We start from the raw sequence: 22142 nt of genomic DNA on the forward strand, positions 1-22142 counted from the left end.
TTAACTAATATGATATGATGTATTTGATATAATATTAAAGCTGGATGTTTACATTCTGAAACAAAAACTCCAAACTGTCACTGGACAAAAATCTGATGTAGACTTGTAAAGTTCTTCAGAAATACTGTTAGAAATAAATTGCAAATCGGGTTTATTACAGCAACTGACCGTGTATCACTGCGCTTTTCAATTCACCTTTTTTTTTGTTTCCACTTTCTTTTTTAACTTGAAAGCATTTTCAATCATTTCCTATTTTTGTCAGTTGTTTTTTGTCACTTTCACCCTGGAGGAACAGGTTCTTTAAATGATAAAACACGGCTCTCTTTTCAATTCACATTTCTTTGTGGCCTTCTATTTTTAACATTTTTATTACCCCTCATACTTAATTATTTATTCAAGCGGACACTAGTTGAGAAATGGAGTCTGCTCACACAAAGTAACGACTGGCTTCGCACACAACACAGAGAACCTTTGAAATACAAGAAATGAGACTGAAGGTGAGTGAAATGATCTATCCATGCAGCCAAATACATTTTCAGAATATAACTTGATTTCATGACGGAAAGTTAATCTCATCGTTTCCATATCTGTGCACAGGGCTTGTTGCAGCCACTGTTTAATCAGTAATTCAGAGCATTGATTGCATCATGGTTCAAGTCCTGAGCAGGGAGACCTCTATGAAAGACTTTCCACATCCCCCGCCTCTCTTCATCTCCACCTCTCAAGCGCTGACAGCCAATCAGAGCAGCCCTCTGCTGCAGCACCGAGCTATAAAAACCCTCAGACTGCCATTCAGCTGCAGACAACAGGGACACAGAGAGACATCAGATCCAGTCTTCAAACTGAAACACATTCTCAAGATGAAGATGCCACAGCTCCTCATCCTCCTGCTGACCATCCTGGTGCACGCAGCAGCCGGTTTCCCCACAGACAGGAGAGCTCTGCCGGGCCGGGACAAGCATGCCTCCTGGGACGACGTGAACGTGGTGGCTCACGGCCTCCTGCAGCTGGGCCAGGGTCTGAAGGAGCACGTGGACAAGACCAAAGCCCAGATGAGAGACGTCAACACCAAACTGAAAGCCTTCAACGGCACGGTGGCCGACCTGGAGAGGAGGCAGCAGGAGCAAGGCGAGGCTCTCAAGGCGAGGAGCAAAGAGGTGGAGGAGAGGGAGAGGCTGGTGGCAGAGCTGGCCGAGGAGGTGAGGGTGAAGGCGGAGGAGGTGAAGAGGCAGAGTGAGGACATCCAGACCAGGATGGAGAGGCTGGAGGAGAAGGTGGATGAGGTGCCAGATGTGGACAGCAACATAAGTGATCACACAGGAGTCTCTTTTATCCAGGTGAGAGAAAAAATACCCAGTTCATGTTGTCCTTTCACTTAAATGTGAAATATATGTGTCATTATGTCACGATAGATCGTAAAAGATGTAGATCACACAGAAGTAATGATCTAAAAAAGTGTCCACATCCATCAGAGATCATTTAAACTTTGAGAAAGATGATCTGCAGGCGAAAAAACACGAAATTGTTGTTAGCTAAGAAACTAACAAATATGTCTTTCTGTTTCCAGAGGCTGATGCTGTCTCAGAACAGACGCATCGATCAGCTGGTGGAGAAAATCAAGCAGCAACAAGACAAACTGGAAAAGCAGAGTCTGCACCTGCAGACACTGCAGAGCAAGGTGAGCCACACCACATTTAACAGAACACCTGATATGACTAAGCACACATTTACCACTAAAAGAAAATCTGAGAGCTACAGCAGCGTCTGCCATCATGAGAAAACAAACAATACTGTGTCTTATTCTAACTGTAACGTGATATTTTGACTAGACATTAGGCAAATACACTGGCAAGGATGTTGAGCTTTTGCAGCTTTAACAGGATACATCACTATCGTTATGTGACAAAAGTTTAATCTTATTCTCTCCACCCTTCTGTGAATCCACCAGGTTGGACACAAGAGAGTCAAATCACACAGACGGAGAGATGAAGAGACGGTGCTGAGAGGAGAGGCGGAGCCCAGCATAACAGGTGAGAAAACAAAACGTTTAAAAAGAATAGGTTTAAAAGTGATGGAAGATGCACATTGCAAAGAAAAAGAGAGCGACTGGACCTCGACTGTTGATCCTTCAGATCCTTCAGCAAGTTAACTCTGCCCTCATTAAAGAAAAACATACCTCAAATCATTTTCTGACGTGTTTCTGAGGTGAAAAATGATTCCCTGACAGCGGGCACGTTGACAGATAACACTGAATAAGGAAAAGTTGTAAAAACAAGTTCACCTTTGCACTTGAGTTTATAATACCTGACTCGCTGGCAGAGCAGCTCACACAGTCCAAAGATCAGCTGTTAAAACACACCCACTGTTCTGTACTGAACTGTACCTTTGTATGACACACTTCACTTTGCTCTTTAATAACACGTAAGGCAATGAATCATACTTGAAAACCGACTGTTCGGCTCTGCTGTTCCAGTCTGAACAAAGAAATGAATGTGAAAAATACTCGACCCTTTTACTGAATTTCCAGTGCTCTGGTTTCTCTTCAGGTTTGGCCCGAGACTGCCACGATCTGTTTGAACAAGGGCAGCGAGCCAGCGGCGTCTACACCATCCAACCGGAGGGCTCGCAGCCCTTCAGCGTCCTCTGTGAAATGACCTCAGGTGAGTTGAGCAGGTCCTCTGGTTTGAAACACACTGATTCACTGCAGAACAGAGTTTGAGTAAAAACAGCACTGGCGTCAATGACTTAAATCACTCATCTCAGAGCAAAGTCTGCACCCTGGTGTGGCGTCAGTAGAAGACACACTGGGCTACAATTAGAGATTATTCTCGTTACCAATTAATCTGCTGATTATTTTCATGATTAATCGTTTGTTGAAACGATAAAAACAAAGATATTTTGGAAAGTGCTCATCGCAGTCTTCCAGGGCCCAATGTGACGTAACTAGTTTGTTCCTTTAACCAACCAACAGTCCAGAATCCAAAAACCTTAAATAAAATGGAGAAAGGGTATCAGCTCTGCCCTGAAACATCTAAGAATCTGACATTTGTCCACTCCAGCAGACAAAGAGAAATTTTCCAATATCACCAGCATCAGCAAAATAAAACTTGTGAAGTGTCCTAAGCCTCTTTGGCTCAACCGTTTCCCTCCGCTCTCTCCGCAGAAGGTGGATGGACCGTCATCCAGAAACGTCTCGATGGATCCCAGAACTTCAACCAGCTGTGGGAGAGCTACAAGAGAGGCTTCGGCAGCCTGAACGGTGAGCACAAGCAGAAGAAGCTGAAAAAGGGTTCTCTAACATCTGCGTTGTCAGACCTCAAAATTAATCTGATTGTTCTTGTCCTTCAGGTGAGTTCTGGTTGGGCTTGGAGAACATCCACTCCCTCTCAAAACAAGGCCAGTACGTCCTGCAGGTGGAGCTTTCTGATTGGGCAGGACAGCAGCAGCAGGCGGCTCGTTATCGATTCCAGCTTGAAGGAGAGCAGGAGAAGTTCAGTCTCCACCTGCAGGAGGAGGCTTCATCCGGCAGTCAGGAGAAAATAATGTCGACCGAAGCGTCTGGTCTTCCTTTTTCCACGGCCGACAGAGACAACGACCTCGCTGCAGACGTCAACTGTGCCGAGATGCTCTCAGGTGAGACTGCTTCACCGACTCTGGCCATTTGTAGATTCTTAAATCATTAAAATAAACCTTAAATCTCAACACCAGCAAAAAAACGTGAAAACTGAAGGTCAGTGCATTCTTTTATTAAAAAAAAAAAAAAAAAATCCCCTCTTTTGTTGCAGGCGGTTGGTGGTTCAGCAGCTGCGGTAACTCGAACCTAAATGGCAGATATCCCAGAAGGCCGAGCGTGGTCAGACCGCAGCCCAGAAGACGAGGGATGTTTTGGACGTCCTCAAAGGGACAGAACGTCTCTTTGAAGACAACTCTGCTGAAGATCAAACCTGCCACGATGAAACAATGAGCAGATCAGTCTCATACTGGACCAAAGATGACATTTTACACTTAACTGTTGACAAAAGACTGATTTCATTCCAATCTGCACATTAATGATCTCCTGATCAGTCGTCATATTTCTATGCTATGCTATATGATAACTCATGTTTCAGTCATATTGATCGCTTTTACTTTATTCCCTTTATAAGGGTTTCATTTCTTAACCTTATTTTGTAATATTTTTGTCATGTTTTTTTTTTTTAATACTTTGATAATGTGATGTTTTATTACACTTTTTATTTCATTTTTATGAAGTAGACGGAAATAAAGTTTTTAAAGGTTGAATGAATTCTGGCTCATGCTTGGCGGAGTAACAGTGCACAGACACAACGCATACAATGAAAACCATAAAGACACATATTTCTACTTGAAGAAAATAAAATCTATTTATTATCTTAGTCATTTTAAAGTTTGTTTTCATCCATATGTACAGTGTCTGTATATATCATGTTTATATCATCCTGGATATTAATAAGTGTGCATAAATAATGCTTTCTTTTATCAATTATCAATATTCTGTAAACAAGACAATGACAATAACCACATTGTTTAAAAAGATAAGATCAGAAATTAACTGTTTTAAGCCTGAAAGGGTAAGTCTATAGAACTCAAGTAAAATCGTAAATTGATAACTTTATGTAATACTTTATCTTTCAAGCTAATTTTCTCTGACTGGAGAATCATTTGTCCCAAAATAATGCTATAAAAGAAAAAAAACATCTGTCAACATGTGAACTAACATCCTACATAACTGCTGTCACTGAGTCAATAAATATAAAACATATATTAAGTAATTTGAGTTTTCAGTGTTTGTTGCCCCGGAGCTGACTGACTGCATATTTATGAAGGTATAGGGTTGCAAAGGGAAACTTTAAAGTCAATCTGATTTTCAGTGAATTCCTATGTGGTTTCCAACCAGTTATCCTTACATGCTTTAATTTTGTTATAACATCTCCTGAGGTTTTGAAGGGTTGACCACTGTTAGTTTGGAACTACTGCCCCCTGCTGGAGAAAGTGGTATTAGACTACAAATGTGTCTTGGGTTAGGGTTAAAACATCACAAGAAATATATGAATGAATAAAACTCTTTTAGTCTTACATTCACAACCTAAAACACTGTGACTGCTTATTCTCCACCTGTAACTTTACACCACTGTGGAATATATCGTTTTCATTGAGGTTCCTTAAATTGGCTCATGACCTAACTTTATCACTATCAAAGGCCTAGAACTGGCTGAACATTTCTGAGTTATTTCAACGCAATCGCCAGGATAAATATTGGCAAAATAGGCCTACAGATATGCTGAAACTTTAGATTTCTTTAGCTTCAATTTTCTGTTTTATGTTAATGCTGTGCTCATCCTCAGATTAGATTTAGCCACAAACACAACTTGGTCAGGGCTAGAAAAAGAACATTTTGGCTTAATATATCAGTTTTTGAACGAACATGGTCGGAGATGTGCAGAGGCCTGCTTCAAAATGTTGACAGCAGTCTCCATCTGCTTTCCTGAGTCACTATGGTGCGTAGCATATGACACGTACAAATGTGATGAATCAGTGGGCCGCAGAAACAGCAACATTTTCCCCTGAGAACTGAGCTGGTTAGTTAATTTAAAGAATTACGTCAAAACTGCTTTTTAAAAATAATTCAATTGGTGACAAGACTTTGAAAAAGATTGTTCACTTCCATTTATTTCTTCAATATCTGAGAATACATTTCACCATGTACAGGTCATGATACAGATGGTCATCAGACACACATGTAACAAGGCATTTTACTGTTGTAGGTCCTCAGACAGATTCCCTGATATTCACTATATGAGCAGGCACTCTTAAACTCTTACAAGGCACCTCAGACCGCCAACAGTTGGGTCAAACATCATCTTATTGGTCAGTTTGTTGGCACCAAGGCAAACATGTAACATGTGCAAAAGTCCTCAGCAGCAGAAGAAAAAGAAGCTCCCCGGAAAATTAAAGCAAGCGAGTGAAACAGCAACAGGTCGCTACATATTTCCAACATTTATGAATGCATAAGAATCATAAAAATACCTTTTTTTCCAATACACATAAAAATGTGGTATGTGACTTTTTTTTTTCCACACACCACATAAAGTTATCTATGACAGCACAAGAGCACAAGTGTACAACAAAGGGGGTTAAGAGCTTTCTCGTCTGCTCTCATAGAGCTTCACTGAGTTCACTCCAGTGTTTATTCACAGACACAGAAACAAAATTTTATCAGTCGGTTCCCAGAAAAACAAAGTGAGAGTTCAATAAAAAACAGGAAACGGCACAACAACAAAAAAAGAGAAATCTCCTGGGCACAGCAGGTCCACTTGGGTATTTTTTGCATTGCTGATCTGTGTTAAACGGTGCAACGAGCAGTATTTGAACGTCATCGTCATCACATCGTGACTCTGTCTACCATCGTCACCATCTCAAGAGAGCATCAGTCTGTTCTGAATGAACAGTGCCCTCTGCTGTCAGGGGCACAGAGAAATCTGCAGATTTCCCTCTACTGCAAAACACAGACTTTGTTCATTGATGGTCTAATTCAGGCCTAAAGTGTGAACCATGTGACGATCGATTGATGCTGAAATGCTTTTGCACCTGTAAAACTGACAACAACTCTTGAGGTGTGATAAGGTTTGGCATAGCTTGAATTTAACACATCATAAAATCAAGTGAAAGAGAATAATTGCAGGTTTAAATAAATGGACGAGGCAGGGAGACGAGGGAAGGAAGCAAGGAAGCAAGGAAAGGGAAGGTCAGTGTGTAGAAAGGCTTATCAGAGGTTCTGCTGGAGGAAGTGCAGCAGTGTAATCTCGTAATGCTCTCCGGACTCTGGACACCGGATGCTGTGTCGCTCGTTGGGATAAACCTGGAAAAACCAAACAAGTTCAATCAAGGCAGAATTAACTGGATTCTACTTTGCCCCCCTCATTTCTTTTCTTCCAATAATTTACAATTATATTTCGATCAAACAATATGATGCACGATGTATGGCTGGTGAGGAGGATTGCATCCACAGGCAATTTTGTACATGTACTTCACTTGATTAGTGGGAAACTTTCAAATACATTTCGCAAGAAACTTTTCCAAAGCCAGTCTAGAGTTTCTGCAGGTTTTAACAAGTTAATCTAAGACTTTTTAAGATAATAGATGGACAGTGAAAATGTATTATGCTACAAACCTACTCTAACCTACTGTTTGGAGGTTTCTTATCAGAGCTGCAGAAATTAACATTAGTGCAAACTGAGTCTTTGGTGATGCTCCCAATGTGAAGACAGAACAATAGTGTGTGATGACAGGCCCGCCAAGGTTCCTAATTCAAACATTTTTGCACAAGGTGCAGCTGTCTTCAAATTTGTTATTATCGCATCATTATTAGTTATTTTAAAACAGGCACGTACACATATAAGATGAAAGTAACATTTACATAAATAGAAGTTCATATCTGTAGAAGTAGTAGTAGAGATGCCACAGGAGTTGGGTGTGCTCAGATGGTTCAGACTTTATTGGTTCTGTGTTGGTTTCCTTTTGTAGTTTAGTTACAGTGTGATCAATACAAATATTTCTCAAAAAATTAAAAGCAAGACTGAAGTTAAAGCAATGTTAACATTATAATCCAGTATATTATCAAGACCTGTCAAAATTGTATTCAAGATATTTCAAGGCTTCAGATTCATTTTAGACATTCAACTTGAGAATATTTGAAGGACTCAGAAACCCTGTCTTAGATTGAAATACTGGAAAAACTGCAATGATAACAAGATCCAACATAACAGGTCATTTTTGTTTCATACTGATATCAAACTGTGCTTTGTAACGTACCATTTGATGACACTGACGGTCTCTGCATCTTTATATTACAAATGTTGCTGAAGCTTTGACCTCTTCAGACTTGCTTTAGTTTATGAACAAGACAAACATCCGGACTCCTTTTTACATCTTTATGACAGTCTACACTAAAGTGATTATAGACGAGGGAATCCTCTTACCTGCAGGCTGTACGGCTTCCCTGCCCGGATGAGTTGAGACACGAGGAAGTTGGTGTGGAAAAAGTGCACATTCTCATCTAGAAACCCGTGCAGGATGAGCAATCTGTTGGGCCTGCATTTAACAAAAAGGATAGAGCTCTTAGTTTCTCTACTCATGTTCACATACAAACACGCAGAAGAAAATGTAACTTGAAATTAACTCTTGAAAACAGCCTTTTTGTTATGACAGTAGGCGCAGTAGTAGCAACAAATGACTCACTCGTTGGGGAGTTTGTCGACATGCAGCGCGACAGAACAAGCCTCGTATCCCTTCTGGTTTTTCTCAGGTGTGTCTAAGTATCGCTCTGTGTAGCCTGTGTCATAGGCCATCCACAACGTCACTGGAGCTCCTGCAATGGCAACCTGGAAAAACAAACAAAAAACAACAACAGGAAGTCAAACAGACTTTTAAAAACAAAATTCATTTCTTCTGCTAGAAAGACTTATTGCAAGTTAAGTTGCAAAGCAGGACTTCAGAAATGTAAAACTGGATTCTCGTCATTATGATCACCTGTTACAATTCTGTAAGACCATGCTGAATCAACTGGGAGATGAAACAAACAGAAACATGTATGTCATGATAATGTTTTAAGACTTTGTTAGATTCATTTGCACAACTAAGAAATGCATAAAATGTTATTCAAGATTATGCAGGATTAAATCGTTTGGAGCTAGATTTCGTGGGACATCTTGGCACAAGTCACACAGATGCAAATTTGGGTCCTTCCCTCCTTTTTGTTGCAGATGCCTGTCATGGCCCACAATTAATTACTTCAATTATCTTTGCTCAGGCTCAAATGGGCTATGTTTTCAAGAAAGCAGGTAGTCACACCAATTGTTACTGTGAATGTAACAGTAAAAAAAGAGTTGCACAAAATTACCTGTAACTGATAAGGTACAAAAACACCAGAGCTCCCTTCATTAATAATGTAGTTGAAATGTTAACCCAAGCATTGTGAGAGTAAAGTTCACGGTTCTGACCTTGAAGATGTCGGGTTTGTGGATGAGGCCCATAAGAGACAGGAAACCTCCATACGACCAGCCGTGGATTGCAACACGACTCAGGTCCACGAACTTGTACTTGTCAGCTACGTAGTGCAAACCCTCCACCTGGTCGTCAATCTCCACCTGACCCTGGTTGGAGGAGAACAGAGAGGTGAACTCACCTGGCATGGGCACACTTTCACTAACAACTTGTATACAACTACTTATCCAGGTTTATAAAGTCAAACTTTGTTAATATAGTCATTAAACATCAAATTTCATTAAGCAGTTAAGTTAATTAAGTAGTAAGTAATGTAAAAGTAAGTAAGTAAATTACATTTTTATCCAATAAATACATGTCTAAATCCCTTTAATGTGGATTTTATGTTTTAATTTACCATTTTGTCTTTCACAGCTCCTTCAAACTTGAGTCCTCGCTGACAGGAACCCCGCCCATCGATGACCAGCACAACGTAGCCCAGAGACGCCAGAGTGCTCAGCCGCAGGTACTTCACACCTTTATAAGAGTTATTCACTAACTGGACCTGGACAGAAAGAAAATGTGTTAACAGAAATGTAATTTAATCAAATAAATCTCTAAAGCTTCAACTGTCACTTTGACGTCATCACCGTGACTAAATTGTTGTAGTTACACATCCTGCTGAAGTGTCTATAAGCAAAACCCTTACTGCCGCTTTTCTTCATGATCAGCTAATTGCTTGAAAATCTGCCTTAAATCTAAGATGATGTATTATTATTATAGATGTAAAGCAGAACTGTTATGGTTTTATAAAACAGGAGTTGCTGACAAAAAAAACAAAAAAAAACTGAGTAATTAAAAGAAAGTCATTATTCTTTTGCCTCCACTAAGCAAGATAGCAATAAATCAGCAGCTAGAGCACAGGGTGGCTCATTAAGATTTAGAAGAAATGTAGTGCAGGCAAACAAAATCCATATTTTCTGCTTATCACATTTTGCTCAGATGCATTCAATTGACAAAGAAAAAAAGACAAATCCTATACTGTTTTATAGCAAGTCTACATGAGGAGAACAAACCTGCGGACCACCATAGACAAAGACGACGGTGGGATGCTTCCTGCCGGGGACCAGGTTCTGTGGTTTGTACAACATGCCATACAGATCGAAGCCCGACTTCCCTGTGAAGCTAAAAATCTCTGGAGGAGTGGAGTCAAAGGGAAAGCCTGGGGGGGAAAACATTTTTTAAAAAAACACTGATGTATTATAATATTGTTAAAATATATTTTTAAACACAAGTCTAAAGTAATCTTATTCAGTTTAACGCCTCGTTTCCACACAGGTTTGTTTTATGTTGTATGCATCTATTTTTCTGCACTAGGAAATGCATTAATCTATGCCATTGCTAACATGACAGACACTTATATTTCTCTGCTTTAGCATGTTTATACAGTATTATTGAGATATAGATGCGAATAGTAATGAATGGTGACGGAGGAGGTTGACCTGCCAGGTGTTTCCCAGCATTGTGGACTATGGACCAGTAAGTTATGATTGCATCTTATATGTTACACAGCTGACATGCAAACAAAGTCAGCTTTATGTGCTGCCAAACATTATATAAAACAAATAAATAAAGAGCTGTAAAGTATATAGCTGCATGACATCCAGTAATCAGTTGGTTGATTCGTTTGTGGTAACTTCATGTGATCTATTCAAAGTCGATCACTGGATATAAGTGTTATCTTAAACAGTTGATAAAGCAAAGCAGAGGAAAAGAAATTTCACATTTCATCTGTGATAAACAAAGAGTTAAATCAGAATGTTCTCAGTACCAGAAGACTCCATCATGCTCGCCCAGAACTGAGGCTCTTTGTGCAGCGGGTCATCGTCAGAGCCATTCAGCTTGTAGATGTGAACACAGGGAGACGTGGTCAAACTGCTGTAATGGCTGATGAACATGTCAAAGGTCTGCATGGAAGAAAAAAAAAAAACATGACAAGGTTAAACAACATTTACAACTATCTATATTTCTGCTGATCACTGTGAAAGAACACAACATCTTCATGTACAGTAAGAACACACACAAATATTTTTTACATATACCAAATATATTATATGTACACATTTTCAGGTATCTGTTAGAAACGGAAGTGACAAAGCCCCTGAAACAGCGTTTGTGTTTTTGCGTGTGTTTACCTGGCTCACAGAGCAGCTGTGGGAGAAGCCAGGTTTGGTGAGTCGGACGATTTCACCCGGCGAGTCGTAGCTTACTACATAGAGGTGATGCTCCAGAGGAGAGTCTTTGGTTCCCTGGAAGTAAACCAACTTTTTTGCCTCGTCCACCCAAATCTGAGGACTGGATGAACGCTGAACACCGCAAAGCAAGAACAAAAAAGGACTTGTAAAGACACATGCAAGAGATAAAGAATCAATATCTCGTTGGTTTTTTACATTAATTTGCTTCAGTTACAGTTTATATATATGTCATATTCCCTTTCTCCATTTTTAATATGTTTTAATGTTTGTGTTTCACTGTTAATGTTATATTTAAGAACCTTAAAGGATTATTAAACAATAAATACATTTTATTTACTGTTTTCATTGTTTTGGCAAATCCCTGATATGCTGACATGTTCTTTATGTGGCCAGCATGAAGCACATCTCAGAGTAACATGAGGTAGTACTGATGAGTACTTGTGGTGGTTTATTAGGGCTGCTATGGGCTTTACCTTTGCTCCATGATTGGCCAGCACCTCCCAGTCCCCACTGGTTACTGTCACCTCCTCTTTGACTGGACATTTGAAATCATCTGAGAGAGAAGAGAAGGTGAGTGGATTAATCGAAAGATGATCAGCATCATAGTTTTGTGTAATCACTCAACTGTGCAATACTATGTATACTCTGCCGTTAAAACTGCACTCATATTCTACATTATTAATCATTGTTTGGTATGCCCGATCTATGAGGGCTGAGCCATCAGTTACCATTAGAGTGACTGTATCCTTTGGCCCAGTTGTAGCTGCCCCGCTGTAACACCGAGGTGATCTTATACAGGTGACAGAAACCTGTTTTTGATTCATTCACTGTGATGAATGTGATCTCATCATCACTGGTTTGGATGAATGGATGGAAGATGTCGTGTACCTGAGAGACAAAGAGACGATCATGACGGGTCTTATCAGCATGAATAACAACAGAGCAGAGAGCTATGGTGTCGGGCCTCACATTAATCCAGATATCGCTGGTTTCCTGGTAGATGATGAAGGGCTGAACGGCATCTCCGAGAGCCTCCAGGCTCTGCTGCCTGCTGGCCTTGTCTTTAGGTACTGGAATGAAGAGCTCTGGAGGCAGCAGGACTAACTGGAGGTGCTGCTGCCTTCTGTCCATCATGACCGCCCACGCACTGACACACACACACACACACACACACACACACACAGAAAGAGCTGAATATGTTTTGGGTTTTGAACCATCTGGAGTTTTTCAATATTTAAAAGGTTATTTTAAAATCATAGGATTTTTCTAGAGTTGACAGAAAATACTTACAATCTGCCGTCTTTGGTCCAACCGGCTCTGGTGATATATTCGGCCTCAGGAAATAGGCTGCTGAAAGGAAAAGGCAACTCCTTGTCCTGTGTGCTGACAATCTGATGGAGAAAAACCAGGTTGATGTTTGAACATCTCTCTGAGAATCTCTATGGTAAAATAAAAAGCTCTGTGGCACTGAGCAAGCACTCACTTTGCCAAGATTATCTGTCCTTATTTCTGCTATTTTGAGAGTGATATCCGGATTCTTGCTGCCTGGACACAAACAAAACTGAGTTACATATAAAACATACATAAAAAAACACATGAAACCTACATGATAATAATAGAGGTCTGGACAAACACTGTTGGCCATTACAAATAGCATGCTTTGTTTACAAGTGGGTCCTAATTTTTTTTTTTTTTTGGAAAAAATATAGGTTTTTAAGAGGAAGGAAATTAATTCACTTTCTTCAGCATTTTTTGTGAGCTACACTGAATGTTTCTTTTATTACAAAAACAAATGAAAATCAGTACACATCAAATGCGTCACATAAATCACAATATAAAAGATAAACCTTTTTCGTGTCTTACAGATGTGTTCTTATTCTCCTGGTGAGTCCAAAGACATTTTCCCTACATTGGCTGGACAATAAAGTTTATTCAATTCCAGCTTTTTTTCTGCGTTTCTTTGTACCTGCGCGTGGGTATCTGTAGATGTCTGTCTTGCGCTCTTCCAAAGCTGGAGATGGAACGTGAATGATCTCGACCTCAGACTCGTCCACCTCCTCGTACAGAATCTGCAGAGTCTTTCCGCCATCTGATTCTGAACCAGAAAGAGAGACCAGTAAAACCCGTTGAAGAAAGAGAACACCACAAACAGGTAGCAACAAACCACACAGGTAAACTCATTGCTGTTATTATGACTGATCCATTTAACCTGTTTTGTATTTGCTTTCAACCACTTTTTAAAAAGTCTTACATGAATATATGCTTCAAATGGTAATAATCAATCTTCACTCAAAACATTCTAATAATACGGTAATTATTGACAAGCCTTGCTTAGACAACTTTGACTGAGATGTATGTCTCTATGACTGACTCACCCTCACGAGCAGCAGGCGACCACCAGTATCCAGTGAAGCGGTCAAACTCTTCCTGTGTGACAAAAGTAGCTACACCGGCAGATTTGGTGTCCTCCTTTGGGTTATCAATACCTGAGGTTGATAAAGAGAAAGATAAAACACCACTCCAAGCTACCAGCTAAGAACAGATGTGACCATCTCGACCTCGACCTTTATGGCAGAAGGTGAGCCTCCTCTCTTCATTTGTCTGAATGCTGGTCACCCAAATGTCGTTGTTGTTGATGAAGCCGATAAAGTTGGGGTCCCCGGGGCAGATCTTTGGGTCCATGCGTGTGCCTGAACTCTGGCTCTTAATCTCGAGAGGCTCCATAGGAGAAGTCTGTACAAACACAGAGAGAGGATGGAGGACGTGTGGGGTCACAGCTGCAGCTTCACTCTTTAACAATAAGTGAAGACACTAAATACATGAATATCAATTCCAGGGTTTATTATAGGGTGTATTATAATCCAGCAGCCGGCCTGGCCCAGGCATCAGGGAAATGTCTCAGAATGTATTCCTAAGTTGTTATTTAAACTCAACTATGAGTCATACAGGTAGCACACTCCTTTAAAGAGTACTTCAGTGTGTAGGCTGCTTTTGATACTTTAGCGAGTGTGTAATGTCCAGCGTAAATTTAGCAGTGACGTTATCTCTGTGGACACTGCAGCACCATGTGTGTCCAGTTTAGGCTAACTGTCGGTGAGTAAATGCTAGAACTCCTCAAGAAACAAACCAACTTCCTGTGTCTTGCTGTGTTCTTTCTTATGTCTCCGGATAAGAGACAACTTCGACCAAGGCTCACGTGGTGGACTGATCCTTAGCCATGTATCTCTGAGTCTGGTTATTTTTGATTTTTTGAACAAACTAAAGCTTCAAGCAGTGTTGAGTAGGTCAGGTAAATTATCCTACTTCTTGAGCTAAATATACATTTTAAACTTACTAAAAAAATGCTTCCCTACAAAGCTGAAAACAGGGTTGCGATGGCGGTTGGCAGCTGGTCTGTCAAAACATCCAAAGCTGTGACTTTTGGCTCTGGAAAATTATACTGCCTAGTTTTCAAAATGTTCTGATATCTATGTAAAAAAAAGTTTGATCAATCTTGAAAATGATTAATCGTGATATGTTCTGACTGAGACTGAAGTTTTATAGTTGAAAAATAAACTTGTTGCTGCTCTCTGGTGATCAAACTGTAATAATGAATCACAGTTTTGACATTTCTATCTATACTACAAATGACTTGTATCTGTGAGCAGACATTAACGCCAATTCTGACATATTTACGATAAGCTAATATAGGCTGGTATTTACATTAACAGGTCTCTATTCCATACCTGTGTGTCCTCTACAGGGGGTCTGCTGATACATTCAGGATATGCAGGCCAAGAAGTAGAGAACATCTTATTTTTAAGTTGAAACGTAACTACTCATATTCTCACTGGGATTCAGTGGAAACACAAAAGTGACTTCAAAAAGCCAAAAATCTCAACCTTATCAATACCTGCGGGTGTGTAACACTTATCTGCGATGAAAGTCTTATTCAACTGTCCTTAAACTCACAATGAAGCTGTTGTTCCCACCATCACGGCAGTAGTACAGACTGCTGTTGGCCTGGAACAGGAAGAGGCCGCTGGCTCGGTGGTAGTCGTAGGAGGTGATGCCTGACACCCCCAAACGTTTCCTCTCTCTCAGCAGCTCCTCCTCCCGGGAGAGGCCCCCATGGTGAGGGCTGGCCTGAGGTCAGGGGTGACAGGAGGACACAAAAGGTGACAATGCTGGCCGAGCGAAGTCAAAGCCAAAGAGAGTTAGTTCAGGACATAAAAAAAACCAACAAATGGTAAGAAAACATTACTATTGTAAACTAAAGAGAGAATGACATTTACCAATAAACACAAACTTCTATCTCCAGGGTGAACAGCAGGGACAAATTCTGTGCTTATGAAATCAACGCAGCTTAGTGTAACAGTTAGAAAGCAGTAAACATCAATCCCATCTTCTGCTTTAATATTTTCTTTTGGCCTAATTTGACTTGCAAAGAATGCTTCACAATCTTCCTCTAAACAACTAAATCTAGGATCAATCTCATCAAATTGTCAGAGACAAGAGGAAGAGGACGAAACACATTTCTAACCTGGAAGTGATCCAGCACCTGTTTCCACGACAAAACCAACAGGGCATCTTTGCGGATCTTCTTGGGAATGTCTGAGTAGAGTAAAGCATTTTCCCTACTGGCGTAAGGCATTCCTGTAAGAACAGAGAGCACAAGATAAATCAAGATAACCTGTCATGTTTTCATGAGCTTTCCTGACTATTGTTCAGCTGAATCTACCATGAGTACCAACATGCTCGACCTGCTTAGTTTTCTACTCCGTCATATGCTACAGTTCTCATTTAAAACCCAAAAAAAACGGTTTTGCTTATTCCACATCCTGTTTGATGGTTGAATGCTGGTGCAAAATGGCAACCATGGGTTGTTTCTGACACCAAAACCACTGAACACTCCAGTAAATAGCACATTTAAAAGTGTTAAGCTGGTTTAAGCTGGATGGCTCAAGCTGGGAGAGTTATCATGAAATTCAACAAATCTATAAAATCAAAATATTTGTGGGGAAAAAGCAAGACTGTATACATTTTATTAAACTGGGATCAGTATTGTATAACATACCTTGAAGTCATACTTGAGTAAAAGTAAAATCTACTGTGTTAGAATATTAATTTGGTAAAAGTGAAAGTCACACATATGAATAGCACTTGTGGAAAAGTCTGACAATAATTGTAAAAATGTAAATTATACAAATATTTACAGGCATGTATACACTGTATACTAATGAATCTAAAAATGCAATACTATTTACCAGCATTCAATCTGCAAAGTAACTAAAGTTATCAAATCCATTTGGTGGAGTAAAGAGTAAAATATCTGTCTTTAGAATTTCATGAGCAAGTGCAAGAGCAAGTGGGAGAAAATGAAAATACGTAAGATAGTAATACTTAAGAAATGCAATTAAGATGAAAACTTCTGTAAATATTTTCCGTTACATCTCAACACTGACTGTGATCATGGGATTATGGTAAATGCTTTGATGTGGCATAAACATAGCAGGCATAAAGTCAGTGAATTGATTTAGTAATGTCATTTTTATCCTTTCAAAGTTAGTCAATGTGCTACTGTTTATTCCAAACCAAGTGAGGATGGAACAGTAAAATCCCAGAGTGTGTGTTATTTCATCTTCAAAAGCTACACAGTATGACTGTAATGCCAGATACTGCTGCAGGCAACAACTGTCCAAAGTTCTAAACATTGACGGAACATCTACACTGGTTAAAAATAACAATAATACAACAAGGTGTGTCTTGCTTATAAGTAAAAGAAAAAAACCTGCCAATGAACTAAGTGAAACTGTCTGAAAACAAGTCGCATTATCTCACTGAACTGCTGCTTTCTTTGAGACTGATTAAAGCCTGACAGATGTATCAGCGGGATAATTTTGGTCCCTCACAGATAAATTAGTATCAGCGAATACAGCAAAAGATGATGTAATTTATAATTATCAAATTGTTTATTGTTAACCTGTAAAACATCCTGCTTCTGTATATTGGAAGTTTTAGCTCCTAATATCAGTACTGGTCACAAAACTCTAGTTTTAGTTGGGCTCTAGTGATTGTGTCGCAAGTCAATGTAATGAGATATCTTAAGTAGGAACTATACACATATACTTGGTATGATTTTGAGACTTGCAGTGTAGAGCCAGCAACAATTGCTGCTGTCCTGACATGACTGTTTGTACAGTCAACAACAGAGCTACCATGGGCACATATCTTACAGACTAGTGCACATTACACCACTTAGCTCAGCTCTGAAAATGGTATCACACACACAAGAACAAGCTGGTTGAGACATGGCTATGAAGAACAGCAGCCATTTAGAAGAAATTCTCTGCACTACAGAGAGACGGCCGTACAGCAAAATAGTGGTCCTGGTTAAATTTTGTGTTTTCTCCAGCACACACTGACTAAATCCACAGCGGCTCTTTGGATATCAAATGAGCTTAAAAACAGTTGCAGGCTGGCAACTCTGACTCACCAGCTGTATCCACAGATTATTCACAGAAGCGCGCTGCTGTTCAAAGTGACTGAAAGGAAGCAGCTGAATCTGCAGGCCAACAAAACAGTGCCTGCTAAAAGCGCCTTATCTGACTTGGGTTGTATTAATTTTTCTACATTTATTGTAGAAGATTACATTATTTGTCACTCAGCCTGATTTACCCAGCTGTCAGATCCTAAGCTCACCAAGGTAGTAGATGCGGTGGGAGTGCGGACTGGTCTCATCCTTCTGGATGAACTGGAAGTCGTGTGGCGCCTTGTTGATGACTACGCCTGTGTGCTTGCGGCTGTTGTGGATGATCTTCCGCAGGCCGTCCCAAGTATGCTTCTCCACCTGGAACTGGGTGGGATTCACGTCCTCCATCTCCACCACCTCTGTGCTGTCTGAGAGCTCGTCCACCCCCGTCATGCCTGCCAGTGTCTCTGTGACGCTGTGGACAAACAGACTGATCAGCTGAGATGCATTACAATGACAAAGTAACACTGACAAACTGACAAATACAATATAGATGAATACAAAAAAATACATATAAATATTCCAATGCATACCAGGCTCATATCCTGGTGTGTTATCTATTAAATCAGATGTTTAATGAGATTTATTGACCTTTAAATCATACAATCTAGGTGTTAGATAAAGCAGGATGGACACGGTGATCTGACGGTTGGTCCACCAATTTGGTCCAAACGGAAATATCTCCACAATTATTGAATGACAGTTCCTGAATTTTTCATTTTGGTTAGCAGCAGGTCAGTTTTATTCTAAAACATACTTTTATTTATGAACAAATACGTGCATGACTAATAATATTCCCATAAGCCTCAGCTGTACTGTGCTGATTTGCAAATGCTAGACTGTACACTTTGTTAACTAGGATGGTGAACATGGTAATAAATTGCTACTTATTAGCATGTTAGTCTGCTAACTTTAGCATTTAGCTTTAACAACAATGTTCCAATTATGATCATCATCGTCATCATCATCATCGTATTATCATTATTGGTAAATGTATTGATGCCTATCATAATAAATTGTTAATGAAAATAAATGTATTTATAAAGCACTTTTATAGCTATTACAAAGACAGAACAATTCAGTATAAAATATATAAAATCAGGCCCCTAGAAGAATAAATAAAATAAACAAATTATAGCAAAAAAAAAATAAGCCCATGGAACAGAACAATCATATCTGAGCTAAAGTTAAATGAACAGATGACAATAATACAAACACTTTTTTTTTAAAAAGTGATACTGATTCTGCAAGTCACAGATTTCAGTCAGCACACCCATACCTGTCCTTGTCGTCTTCTGATTTGTCTTCAGTTTTCAGCCTCTTTACTCTGTGCATTAACCGTTCAACAACCCTGCACCAGAACTGACACCCTGTGGGAAACCAGGTAAACGTATGAGCACTGAAGAGGTTTAAGAATGTTAACATCTCAGCACCTGGTCTAACTAGCAATCAAATCATTTTAACAGATACATAAAGACCTAGACCAGCCCTTAGCTAAGCTCACATGCTATCAACAGTAAAATTGTTACTGAGGTGACAGCCCCGTTCAGGGCAGACGTCTCGCTGCTGCTTCATCGAGGAGCTGCTGCTCTTCAGTCGCCACTCTCCTTCCAGCTGCCTGCTCCTGATATGGAGTCTCACTGAGTGTGACTCAGCTGCATGAAGCTTCAACGTCTGTGTCATAACTGTGACAAATGTTACACAGTTACTCCACATTTTAGTGCAGGCTGTTCTGTTGCCTCGGGCCAAAATGAAGAGCAATTTCCACAGAAGTTCATTCCCAGAAAAGAGTACAGCAGCTCCCTTCATTAAGGAACACATCACATACCTGCAGATTTGACTTCATAAGAGTGAATGATGAAGCAGGCCAACATGACTAAAACTGAGTCTGAAAGTCAGTCTTTTTAAATTCATTCATTCGAGACTCTACTTCCAGATTACGTGAGCTCCATCTGCGAATGAATGCTGTGAGATGATATTTAAAAAGTCTCTGATGAGTGGACCTTGAGTTTTCTTTTCTTATTATATAACTAACTGAAGGATCTCTTTGCCCCAGATTTTAATAAAGAGAAATCGATCACTTCATTGTCACTGCATTGAAACGTCACAATTCCTTTGGCTGACCCTCATTTAATCATACTTCGCTGCAGTCACATTTACTTTCTTTCAGATGTATACAATCTTATACATTTTGTTTTGATCTGAAATGGGGTGCCCATTATTTTGGAGTGGCCAAAACACCTGTTGTATTGTTAAAATGTCAGATGGAACAAGGGTCGTGAGTTCCTTCAGCTGACTGGGTTCCTATGCTGGATCATGAAAATAGACTTAGTGTTGTTCTTTCAGCATCTTTAAGGCTGCATTACAGTAAAGTGTTCCTCTCTGTCCTCTAAGTCTTCACAACCACGTTACTGATGAAAACCTTACCGTGTTAATACTTGAAACTACAAATTAGTCATCCCTACAATGTTGTCATAAACATTAAGGTTGATGATTTCAAAATGTATTGCCTTAAAACTACTGAGATGGTATTTTAAGGCCATATCACAGAGCTGTGATATGGCCTACTGTGTGGATGCTGGTCAAATTAAGAAATGTAATCTGTTAATATTTCTGATTTTTCATGGACTAAATGATGAGTCAATATAGAAAATGTTATTTGAGAATAATTAGTGTAAGGCAGCAATATTGTTCTCAAATATTTTATTAATGAAAAATTTAGATGTCTATTGTTTACAATACTCTGAAGATGTTTCTGAGCGAAATAGATTGGATACAGGCTGAACCAGTATTGAAAAATATTTTGTCACAGACATACGGATAGACACTTTATTGATCCTGAGGGATTTTTATTTTTATTTAGGTTCATATCGAGTAGTTAATATGACGCATACAAAAACAGAAACTACCCACCATCGACTACAATACTGTCGCAATATTGATATTGAGGTAATAAATACTGTGATCACTGATTTTGCTGCCCAGTCTGCTTTTGCTGTGATTTCCAAATGCAGAGATACGTTATGTATCATGATGTATCCTAAAAATATTGAGATATTATTTTTGATCAAAGCGTGACTGTTACTATTTTTGACATTTGTGGCACTAAATTGTGATTCAGTATACTAAGATATCATCTGAGGATAAGTTGTGTGATACAGCAATAACCATTCTCAAATATTTTAATAATGTTTTGTTTGCACTACTGTAAAGATTTTTTTTCTCAGTGAACAAAACGAATTATTGCAATAACAGCAAAACAAATACATAAAATAAAAATAAAATAATAATATAAAAAAAATAGTACAACTGGATAGAGGCAAGATAAATAACGAAAAGTCCTGTGTTTTTGTCTATGGTGCTGTTTACTGTCTGTTCTCATTTAGACTCCCTGTACACAAAGTTAACCATTCTCCTATTACTTCACAATTTCTTCTGAAAACCTTAATTTGGGATATTAAATCATGAACATATAAAATAAGACAAAATACTTAAATAAGAAACTGAGAATATCTCCTTGTGGTATGTTCGGCACTGTTTTAACACACACCTCTGTCAAAATGCAGCAAATAGTTTCAGTTTCCTTTTTGACTCATCAGCTCATCGAGCCCCAGTCCACAAACTGACCGACAGTTCCACACCACACAGACAACATCTGGATGAGACTCTCCTCTCCGTCGGACCTGACAAACATTTATTAAATGACGTTTAAATCCCTCTATTTATATTGTTCTTTACGTAGAGCTAGCTAGTTAGCCGCCCATTAGGCAGGGACTAGCGACTCGTTAGCTAACGTACCAAAACTGTTCCTTACTTCTCCATAGAAACACATCCAAACAGTGAACACTCGTTCATTTTCAGCTTACACTCTCTGCCCAGAAGACCTCCAACGCTTTTCTCCTGTTGTCCAAAAGACGCCTGTGTTGAGAACAACGGTCAGGATGGGAATAAAATTGCAGAAATCAACTACTTTCCAGAGAGCAGGGAGCTTAATGCTAATATGCTAACAACGCGGAAATGGCTTGAGGAATCAAACGTTCCATGATTACAACCTTTAACCCGGATGTGATCTGTCAGCTGTGAATTTCAGGCATCTACAGCTGTTACTTCTTCCTAACTGCGTCTGGAACGTTTTTGTTTACAGTGGAAGTATTCCTCTTGCTATTTTGTCGCTGTATTAACCCACATTAACAATAGATACTGGGAAATTCTGGTCTTCTCTTTAAATGTCTTAATATCACCTGAATACATGTAGGAATTCAGTTAGTTTAATCTCATCTCTTTACTATTGGTCAATCTTTTGAATATTTTTTCTAAACATTTTGTGCTGAAGCTGTCTATCACTGTCTTTGAAACAATCTTATTTGATCTATTGA

General features: G+C 39.4%; 2 protein-coding genes across 3 annotated transcripts; one reads left to right on the forward strand and one right to left on the reverse strand.

The window, feature by feature from the left end:
- Window positions 1-632: 632 nt before the first annotated feature.
- Window positions 633-4497, forward strand: LOC119029034 (angiopoietin-related protein 4-like). Its single transcript, XM_037115560.1, has 7 exons — window positions 633-1337; window positions 1568-1678; window positions 1949-2030; window positions 2547-2660; window positions 3164-3259; window positions 3349-3633; window positions 3786-4497. The coding sequence occupies exons 1-7, from the start codon at window positions 648-650 to the stop codon at window positions 3962-3964; spliced, it is 1557 nt and encodes a 518-aa protein (XP_036971455.1). The 5' UTR covers window positions 633-647; the 3' UTR covers window positions 3965-4497.
- Window positions 4498-5661: 1164 nt separating this feature from the next.
- Window positions 5662-21841, reverse strand: LOC119028291 (dipeptidyl peptidase 9-like). Of its 2 annotated transcripts, XM_037114099.1 has the most exons (22): window positions 21633-21841; window positions 21317-21449; window positions 19046-19136; window positions 17937-18181; window positions 15778-15890; window positions 15207-15380; window positions 13820-13988; window positions 13631-13741; window positions 13222-13350; window positions 12739-12800; window positions 12546-12646; window positions 12225-12402; window positions 11984-12143; window positions 11729-11808; window positions 11196-11366; window positions 10832-10967; window positions 10077-10222; window positions 9419-9565; window positions 9018-9170; window positions 8257-8399; window positions 7998-8109; window positions 5662-6877 (listed from the first exon to the last, which is right to left on the reverse strand). In XM_037114099.1, exons 3-22 carry the CDS (start codon window positions 19099-19101, stop codon window positions 6785-6787), a joined length of 2679 nt encoding a protein of 892 aa, XP_036969994.1. In that variant the 5' UTR covers window positions 19102-19136; window positions 21317-21449; window positions 21633-21841; the 3' UTR covers window positions 5662-6784. The 2 variants fall into 2 exon arrangements, with proteins under 2 accessions (XP_036969994.1, XP_036969993.1); XM_037114098.1 differs by lacking the exon at window positions 21317-21449.
- Between the last annotated feature and the right edge of the window lie 301 nt (window positions 21842-22142).

The sequence above is a fragment of the Acanthopagrus latus genome, chromosome 11 (assembly GCF_904848185.1).
Source record: "Acanthopagrus latus isolate v.2019 chromosome 11, fAcaLat1.1, whole genome shotgun sequence".
Classification (NCBI taxonomy): Eukaryota; Metazoa; Chordata; class Actinopteri; order Spariformes; family Sparidae; genus Acanthopagrus; species Acanthopagrus latus.

Coding starts and splice junctions, on each gene's coding strand:
- LOC119028291 (XM_037114098.1), bottom strand. CDS start 19,101: ATGCACAGAGTAAAGAGGCTGAAAACTGAAGACAAATCAGAAGACGAC. Junction 9,566..10,076: donor TTGTCTATGGTGGTCCGCAG/GTTTGTTCTCCT, acceptor CTTTCTGTCCAG/GTCCAGTTAGTGAATAACTC. Junction 8,400..9,017: donor ACAAACCCGACATCTTCAAG/GTCAGAACCGTG, acceptor TTGTTTTTCCAG/GTTGCCATTGCAGGAGCTCC.
- LOC119029034 (XM_037115560.1), top strand. CDS start 648: ATGGTTCAAGTCCTGAGCAGGGAGACCTCTATGAAAGACTTTCCACAT. Junction 2,661..3,163: donor CCTCTGTGAAATGACCTCAG/GTGAGTTGAGCA, acceptor CTCTCTCCGCAG/AAGGTGGATGGACCGTCATC. Junction 3,634..3,785: donor CTGTGCCGAGATGCTCTCAG/GTGAGACTGCTT, acceptor CTTTTGTTGCAG/GCGGTTGGTGGTTCAGCAGC.